Source organism: Diospyros lotus, chromosome 15 (genome assembly GCF_014633365.1).
Source record: "Diospyros lotus cultivar Yz01 chromosome 15, ASM1463336v1, whole genome shotgun sequence".
NCBI lineage: Eukaryota > Viridiplantae > Streptophyta > Magnoliopsida > Ericales > Ebenaceae > Diospyros > Diospyros lotus.
In genome coordinates, this window is record NC_068352.1 from 16277670 (window position 1) to 16287391 (window position 9722).

General features: G+C 39.1%; 1 protein-coding gene across 3 annotated transcripts; it reads left to right on the forward strand.

Annotated features, from left to right (window-relative positions):
• The first annotated feature begins 5315 nt into the window (after nucleotides 1-5315).
• On the forward strand, nucleotides 5316-7333 carry LOC127792575 (peroxisomal and mitochondrial division factor 1-like). 3 transcript variants are annotated; one of them, XM_052323112.1, is made up of 2 exons: nucleotides 5316-5465; nucleotides 5837-7333. In XM_052323112.1, exon 2 carries the CDS (start codon nucleotides 5839-5841, stop codon nucleotides 6907-6909), a length of 1071 nt encoding a protein of 356 aa, XP_052179072.1. In that variant the 5' UTR covers nucleotides 5316-5465; nucleotides 5837-5838; the 3' UTR covers nucleotides 6910-7333. The 3 variants fall into 3 exon arrangements, with proteins under 3 accessions (XP_052179072.1, XP_052179073.1, XP_052179071.1); XM_052323113.1 differs by having other exon boundaries at nucleotides 5430-5521; XM_052323111.1 differs by having other exon boundaries at nucleotides 5437-5603.
• The last annotated feature ends 2389 nt before the right edge of the window (nucleotides 7334-9722 follow it).

Here is a 9722-nt window from a genome sequence, read left to right on the forward strand (position 1 = left end):
CTGCCTGCATCCTCAGTCGTACCCACCATCTCTAGCTTAACCTCCTCCCCACCCTCATTGCCTCCAATATTTTTATCATCATCGTCACCCCCTCCACCTCCATCTTTGTACACATTAACACCAACCCAGTGCAAGGGGTGAAATGACCTCCAAAAGGTTGTGTCCCTCTCTTCCTTAGTGGGCTCAAGCGTTCGGCTCAATCCTTGTGCCTACAAATGTTATAATAGGTAGCCAGATATTATATATTAAAACAATATAGAATAATAGGCTAGGTTAGGTTACATACTTACCTTATTAAGACATGATCATAATTAATTTATTTAGGCCTCTTACTAGATATCCATTTCCTGCATCTAGGAATCATGGTTGAGTCGGGTACTCTTTGAGCCCATGTTCCTTGAACCTAAGAAAATGTCTCAATCAATCACCACTATAGACAAGAAGAAGTTTTATATTAATTAAAAAAAAAAAGAAAGCAAAACAATCATATACAATAAATGATTTCATAATTAAATAAAGTAATATGTTACTGATTGTACCTGAAATGACTAGACGAATCCATAAATGTTCACTTTCTTCCCAGATTTATCGCTCTGTTTTTCAACCCTGGTCGCAAGATGAAGGAAATATAGACTCTAGCTATATATATATATGTGCCCCATGGGAATGCTTGAAATGCTTCTAAATCTTCAATCATCGTCCACAACATATCAGGCACATTCTTCCTCTCATCGTGCCCCACTAATATCATGTTCACCACTGAAATGTAACCCAACTTCAGGACATCGTCTGTAGCTAGATTCTCTCTAGTGAGTACAGCATTTATGTCATGCCCGGACACCAACTGTTGACGTGGGAATAGTCGTGTTCATAAACTGTCATCCCCCACGGGCCTCGCTTCCAACAATTGATCATCGATTGGGCCGAATCGGACTCCACTTATTAGGATGAACTCCTACTTCCCATACCTATATGTTTCCTCGCCAATCTCGAACCACATTTCATCGTCACATGCCTCAGGAAATGTCACCTCCCTAAGCAGAATTTGGTAGATTAACTGTAGCGCAGACATTTGGAGTGATAGGGGGATCTGAAGAAAATGACTGGGTGGACCAGTTAAAAATGTTTTCAACATGTTATAATGACTGAGAGCGAGTTGAACTGGCCCAAGTTGGTTGATCCCACAGTGTGTAGTAGCTCGTGTTCTGGGGGGTAGTACCCTGTGATTGTGAACACAAGTATATTGCCTACTTTGCTCATCCATCTATATAAAAAAGCAAAATAATACAAAACCACAATTGGATCAATACACTATACACACATCAAGAATAGTAATACAAATTGTAAGTATCAAAAACTAAAAAAAAAAAAATTTGTTGTGGCATATGGGATGAAATTCGCCCAATACCAGCCTCGACGGACTTCATTGGCGATGAAATCCGCCCAATACCGGCCTCGACGGACTTCATCTAGGATGAAGTCCAACCAATACCGGGCTCGACAGACTTCATCGTGGATGAAGTTTTCCCAATACCTGGTTGGGCAGATTTCATCCATGATGAAGTCCGTCGAACCGGGTTGGGTGAACTTCAACATGGATGAAGTCCGTCCAGTTGTTGTGGAAGACGAAATGACCTCATTGGACGGACTTCATCAATGATGAAGTTCACCCAATAAGGTCCGTTCGTCTTCCATAGCTGTTAGGTGGACTTCATCCATGATAAGGTCCACCAAAAGTTCTTTCATCTTCTCATTCCAGACGTCAATACAATGTAATGTTCAAAAACACCAAAAACACAAAATCACACAAATTGTTCTAACAATGTGCTTCGGTGGGTTACAATCAATTCTCAAAACACACAAAATCACACAATGCAATGCTCAAAAACATAAATAACACAAAAATGAACTGTTAAAAAATTACCAAAATAACACAAATAAGCTTGTAGATCTTACTTGGTCGACAGTTGCACGAAGGTCAGATGGACTTACAGACATCGCATGGTAGCCTTCGACGGGTCGCACTGTGGCCAGTGGGTCACATGGTCGTCGGGCTTTTCAAGGGAGATCGAGCGGGTCTTTGAGAGAGAGAGAGAGAGAGAGAGAGAAAGAGAGAGTCGGGAATATGAGGGATGGCTTTCGTTATATGAGGGAATTTTCATCTTTAAATTTTTAAATAAGGACAAACCAGGCATTTTCGTCTTTCGGTAAGCTTGTGCATCAACCAATTCAGACACTATAGCACGACCCTTATCTAAATTGACTCTTTTAAAGATAAAATATGCTATAGAATATCATGTAGCATCATTATCCACTAATATTAATTGTATCTCCATGTGGTTGTTGTTGACTAGGCTTGACTAAGATTGTGTCCCAACCATGTGTCAAGTGACCCAAATTTCTAAACATCATCAGGATTCTCCTACTTCCTTAGTTCAATGCAGTTAGACTGAGGAAGTAGAAGAAGGCTTATCCCTCTCATTGGGTCTTTTACACCTTAGAGTTTGATACAACTTTGCTCATTATGAAAATATCTATTGTTTCGAATGGTGATATAAAGATGAAGCTGGCCAAGGTCTAATACACTCAGGATACATTTGAAACTTTGACATGTTGACGTTTGTTGTACTTGGACCACATATAAAGAAGTTAGAGATGCTAAGGTTTCTTGAGCTGAATCATATAAAAAAATCTAAAATTACTAAGGTTTGTTACACTCGGGCTATAAGAAAAAATATACACCCAATAAGGGGTTGAATTGGGGTTTTCAAAACCTTTTCTATTTAAAGCAACTTTATACACATAAATTGTTTATCCTTTTTAGAAATCTTGAAAAATAGTGATAAAAATATCTATTGAAAGATTTAATTTTAGTTGATGAAGAAAATAATTATGTGAGTATGATTTGAGTGAAAATGAACTTTTCAAGATTAATTTTAGAACTACTGCTACTAACTTTAAACGCTAGTGTTGTGGGATACCCTAGAAAAATCAAACCAAAATCTAAAAAAATATCAAGGAAGGCTGAAGACCCAGAAGACCCCGAAGAGTCTCTAGGGTAGAAGTCTTTGGATGACTCTGAAAAGTCTTTGGGGTAGCCATGCTTTTATGCCCAAAGATTCATCCTGAAAAGTCTTTCGGGCATAAGTCACTTGATGACTTTGAAGAGTTTTTGGGGAAAAGCTCCTTGAAATGCCTTTAAGACCCTTATCCCGAAAAGTTTTTGGGGAAGTCTCATCCAAAAGATTCTTTTCGGGGCATCCCATTCCTGAAGATACCTTTAGGCCCTCCGGCTATGTCTGCATACTTTTTGTTCGAAAAGTCAATCCAACCCGAGCATGCCACGTATCCTGCTTTGCCACATGGCCTAGCCATTGAAGCCTATAAATACCCCTTGGGTTTGCGCTTTGTGAATCTAGATCTAACATTTCAGATCCAAACCCATTCAAAAGCACCCATCCAAAGCCACTTACCCGAAGCCTTATACAACCCATATTCATTATGTATTCTACATCATAACATCATCTGACTTTGGCATCAGAGGGCCCATGCAGGAGAGTTCCCCGCGTGCCTTCTAACTATTCTTGGGTCACAGACTCATCTGGAGACATCAAGGCATAGCACCTCCCGGAGACTCCCTCAACTCTCTCAGAGCCGAACCATTCAAAGACTAGCCAGTTGAAGAGTCATAGTCTTCAAGGAACCATCTTCCTGACCTTTCAGCCCATTAGCCATCTGAAGACTTGGGGCATCCTTTTAGCTTTCTCGGATAGTGGATCAAGCCCGCCCCTATGATCTCTGCTCTCTCGAACAGCAGATTGAGCTATTCTCTTGCCAATTGCTTACTAGCGCCTTTTGTCGGCACAAACCTTACCCCCTAACTTCCTCGTCGGGCTCTTCTAAGCTGTTTCCTAGGACATATAAATTTTAATTGTTGTATTTCAACAACAATAATTTGGCGTCGTATGTGAAAAACGAGCAAAAAGTTACCAAATTGGGGAGAAAAACAAGGGCATCCCAACCTAAGGACACATATGCCAGTCTCACCGAACAACGAGAGGCTACCAATGGGGAGGGTCATTCAGCTATTTCCTAGGTTCACGGGTCGCGGGCCCTACAGCATCACAAAGAAGACATGGGAGCTAAATGGCCAGCTAACAGTATTCGCTGGAGCAAGGTTAGTCCATTGAGTAGTCATCACCTGTGCATGCCTTTCTTGTACGCCCAACCTTGATACGCCCTAGGTGCCCTTTGGACAACGAGGACATCCTGTTAGACAGGTTCCTAAGCTCGACCAACCGAGTGATGCAAAAGGTGATCAGGTCCAGACCAATGCACTAGGAGGTCATCAATTGTATCTCTTATTGAGTTTCAAAAGTTAGAATAGAGATAGGAGGACTTGAGGATAAGTGATGAAGAAAAGTCCAAGGCACTGAAACATTTGTCTGAATTGTTGCATGCACTTCTGCCAACTCCCCGGGGAGGCTCACACCCCCTAGGGCTCTTGCCTTGGGGGCAATTCAAATCAACGCCTCCCTTAGACAGACTCCAATACCTCCATTGCAGTAGCCACCAGTGGCTTGTTGAGGTCACAGTTGCATGTTCCTATTTTTACACATATGCTTATTTTCTTTCGTAAAATGAAATATGACCTTATTACTTTGACAAATTATGTTGTTGAATTTTTGTGATTTTTTATTATATATTTTGATGTATCTTTAGTTTGATTGTTCTCATTATGTTAAATAATAGTATAAAAAATTGTCAAGCAATTATTTATATTACAAAAGATTATTTTGTAAATATCACAGGTATCCATCAAATACCAATTACGTATCTAGCATGGTTGGGAATAAGAATGTAAACAAATTCCTAATTGAGAGTGGTGTCCAAGAATGAAAATTCGAGTATAGAGATGTGGAAAGGTATCCTCTCAAAATATACAAGGTGATGTAAACTTTTTATATTCTTAGCCAAGATAAAATTTATTTGAACATATATTAACATAAATTCTAATTATCTATTTAAAATTGAAATAAATATAAAAAATTATTATATTTAAAAGATATAAACATAAGATATATTTTGAATATTTACGAAACACATATATAATGCAAAATTTGTCTTTTTTGTTTCAACAGTTTTTAGATCAATAATAATTATAATTTTCCTGAACGCGTTTTTAAAGTTAATTTACCCTTTGAATTAGAAAATAATTTGTTAAACTGCTCCAACCACCCATTGTGATCTGTGCACGAACGGCAGTTTTCTATTAGGCTTGTTACGAACGGCAGTTTTAGTGCCAGATCAAATATTACTTGCAGCAAGGCTGCGGACAATGCTTTATCGTTCCAAACTTTGGACATTTCCCCTGTCAATAGACAGTGATGGTCGGGCAATAGCCGTACCCAAACCCAATAGAAGAAACCGCTCAAAACCCTAATCGACCGTCTCAGAAAAGAAAGGTGGAGTTTATTTTGTCGATTTTCTCTCTCCGTGATTGATTCCTCCACTCATTCCAGTAATCTTTCCCTGAAAATATCTGTTTTTCTCACGGAATTCTCATCCGATTTTCCGCAGAACAGGACAGAATCACTGCTCGGGTTTCGTTTCTTACATCATTTCTATTGTATTATCTTTCGAAACACTGTTTGGCTGTCCAAGAACACCCAATTTCTATTGTATTACGGCTGTGGTTGCGATTTTCGGGATCTCATTTTCCCTTAAATCTCCCGGAGATTTCTGGACAGCCAAATAGTGTAACTGGACTTGATAGAGTTTTACTTTCCGGTTTCAAGGCGTCTGCTAATTCTTGCGTCTTTCTTTGTGCGATCAGATATGGCGGATGCGGCGGCGATCAACGGCGAATCAATGCGCGGGGGTGATCGGGCTGTAGAAATTGCCGGGAGCGAAGATCGCGAAGAGGTTTTTGTCGATTTCGATGAAAGCGATCCCAAGACTTCTAGTCTGATTCAGAAGATCGAAACTCTCGAACAGGAGAAGCGCGAATTGGTCCATGAGAACGACGTGGTGAAAGGGAGGATCAAGAAACTGAAGGAAGAGACTGAAAAGTTGGAGAGTGACAAGGCCGAGTTGAAGAAAGAGGTTGAACAGTCTGAGGCTGAAAAAAAGACATTACAATCCGTTGCGGCGAGGGCAGCCGAACTCGAGACTGATGTTTCGAGGATGCAGCACGATCTGATCACTTCTATGAGTGATGCAGACGAGGCGAACAAGGAGATCTCTGAATTGAAGATACTCGTTGAAGAATTGAAGAAAAGTGAAGCAGAGAAGGAATCGAAAGCGATGGTGCTTGAGAAGGAGAGGAATTTGCTGTTGGAACGGCTTCACAAGGACGGAGAGCAAATGAAGGCAATGACAGAGAGTAAAGTTCGTGAGTTGGAGAAGAAACTCGAAGCATTGGAGGGGAGAGAAAGCGTTGAAAAGAGTGAGAGAATTAATATTGAGCGAGAAGCCAAGGTGAAGCTTAATGACAAAGACAAGGAAATTCAGCAATTAAAGAAGTCCATTGAGGATTTGGATTCAGTATTGGCAAGGAATGGTCTGGAGATGGAGAGGATGAAAAAGGAGAGAGAAGAGCTGGAGATTGAAAAGAATGAACTGGAAGCACTTTTGAAGAAGTCAGAGAGAAAGGGTAACGAGATGGAGGCTAAGATTGCTCGAATGCACAAGGAATTTGAACAGCGCGAGGCTATTATTAATGAGTTGAAAAACAATACAAGGGAGATGATTAGTAGAAACAAGGCCGTCATGGATGGGGATATCGTTGAGGGAGGAGAGAGGGGATTGTTCAGTTCGAAGTCACAGTGGCCTGTGCTTGCAGCATCCACTGGAGCAATTGCTGCGGTGGCGGTTTTGTACTACCTTCGATCTGCAAGGCAGAATTGATTGCTTCAGATTTAACATACTTGAAGAGTCTTACAGGTTTTTGGAATTTCGTTGTTCCAACATTAATATATTTCAATTTTGTTAGATGCTATGTTTTTGTGGCCTTGTCTTAAGCTTTTGAACCGTAATGTGCTCAGCACTTGGATCTTTTTCTTGCTAGTACTATAGGAACTGTATTTTTGTTTGGCTCTCTTTAATCTTTTTTAAGAGTAGTCCAGCAACCCTTTAATTCTGCTCATACAGTATGGAGCATGACTATTGCAGTTATATGGACTTTATGCAAAGTAATGTTGGGAAATAGCTCAGACTTTAAACATTGAAACCTTCAAATATTTTGCTGGGAGCACAAAACTAGAAGACATTTGTTGGCTGGTTTGATCATATGTTTTTGCAATTGTAATAAGGGATATCTGGCTTGTTTGTTGATCATATATCTCTGATGAAGTGACTCTCTCAATGTTGATCTTGTAAGTGTTTTTGAGCCTAAACTACAAGTGTGAAACAACCAGTCAGAGTGGTGCAGCTTATTTGCATCTTTTCCTTATATAATTTTAGATTATTATTGTGGTACCTGCTCTTATGATTTCTTTAGGGTCCGTTTGACAAAACTTCCAGTTTTTTTTTTAGTGTTCAGTGTTCATTTTTATTTAAAAAGTGAAAACCTAACGTGTTGTTTGACAATATTGTGTTCATTTTTACTTTTGTATCCTTTTTTGTTATATTTTTGAATTTTGCCCCCACCCCTAATGTGCCAGCGATTGGAGGAGTTGCCAGCAGCCTACGGTTCCATGGAAGCTGAGATTGTACTTGTTTATATAAAAAAAAATTGTGTTTACTTGTTTCGATTGTCTACATCTTGTTTTCTATATAAACAACACCCCTTTGATCTCCTCTTAGTTCTCTTCCCTCCTGATATTTACACATATATATAAACAATACATACATATATATGTGATTTAGCAGTTGTTGTCTTGATTGTTGTCGGTGAAAGTTAAAAAATAATAAAAAAGGAAAGCCAACAAAAAAGGTAGAGAAGATAACAAATAGAAGAGAGAGAAATGCGGGCATCATTTTCCTGCGGGTTTCATATCTTCTTGATGCTCTCTGCTGTTGTGCTGCAAGCAGTCAAGGTGCTCGGGATTTCTGGCAACCTTGACTCTAGAAATGTCTTTTCCAGTGATGGGCTCAAACCGAGTCAACTCAGAGAGCGTGACACAGTGAGACACCGTCAGTTCTTTCAGTTGTCTTCTTTCTTCTTCTTCAGGGGCCATTTATTTCCCTTCAAGGACACCTATATCCCTGCCTTGTTGGGAGTCATCCATGAAAGATGGTGGCCAGCGGCAATGATGGTGGTAGTTGGTGAAGGAGATGAACGGTCGGTGAAGAAGAAGGAAATGTTAACAAAAACAAAGTGAACACACCATTTTAGTTGTGTTCTGAAAAATATTCATAGCTGTTGAAAATTTTTGTAAAACAATCACTCGTAATCATATATCATTTTCTGTTGTTTTCAAAATTTTGAAAAGTACAACAAAACTGAAAACAAAATGATTGTCAAATGGGCCCTTAATGTCACAACCCCAGGTGAATTAGGCAGTATGTTGTTATATATTTATTTAGTTATTATTTATAGTTGTGTTTTAGGAGTAATTGGGTATTATTTACAATTAATTTACAGTTATGGCGTACTGAGGAAGTAGTGGTGTAGTGGTAGCTGTTACTAAGTAACTGCCAGATAGCTTTGTATATAACGCTATGCACAGTTCTAGAATGACATCAGAATTATTGGAATATCATAACTCAGTTTCTCTCTTACTTTCAAATCTCTCCCTAAATTTCTGTCAATTTTCTCCCTCACTTCTATTTGTTCTCCTTATAATTCTGTCTGTTTCTTCTTCAATTCTTCCTATTTCTCTCTCAATTCCAATTCTATCTTCAAAGAAAACATTAGTTAGGACTAGGCTCCTGACACTTAACTTGTTAAATTGGTTTAATCAGTGTCACATGCATATTAAATCCCAATGTGAAGTCTCTCTACCTTCCAGGTATCTAGCCCTGGATCCCTACAATGGTGGGTTGCTCTTTTTGCATTGTAATACACATGCTTTACCCAACCATCATTGAGATATACAGGACAAAGAGGAGTGATTTCATGAAAATGGGTGAATACCTCGTTCACTGCGAGCTGAAATGCCACTTCTTTAACTTCTATATTTTTGTAGTAAGGTATTTCTAGATTCAACATAGCATTTGGTATCTTTAAGTTTTCAGATTCATAATATCTGAGGTAGGGTTTCTACTCATGGGAGATAAATATGGCTTGATATATTACTTAGGTGAAAATAACTGTGGCTTGACGTACTCTCATGGTGACCTATATGATGTATTTTAAGTGTTCCTCATTCACTTGACTCAATAAACTGCTGATCACAGTCAGATATGATGTTGGCTTCCTTTGAAAGAAAATTGAACTGTAGAGATTTTAAAATGGTCCTCCTGTGCCAGGATAAGAATGCGCCTGAGATTGTTTTCTTTGTATCCCAGGGCTTTAAGGATGGAGAAGATTAGGAGAAAGATGGAAATTTTATCAGTTAAACCTTGTTCATCATCATACTGGTGGCCCTACAATCAGGCTTGTAGTTGAAATTGAAACCTGTCTAGGATATCTATTATCTCATTTTCCATTCACAAAATAGTTGTCATCTTGCTGTCAACTTTGTGATTTTTGTTTTCTTCCTTTATCGCTGTTCTCAATCATATCAAAATACTGGTGGACTAAAATGATTTTTGTCTTGAGGATTTATTGGTGGGAG

What these genes read in the sequence shown, in the direction of transcription:
- LOC127792575 (XM_052323112.1), top strand. Translation starts at nt 5,839, where the DNA reads ATGGCGGATGCGGCGGCGATCAACGGCGAATCAATGCGCGGGGGTGAT.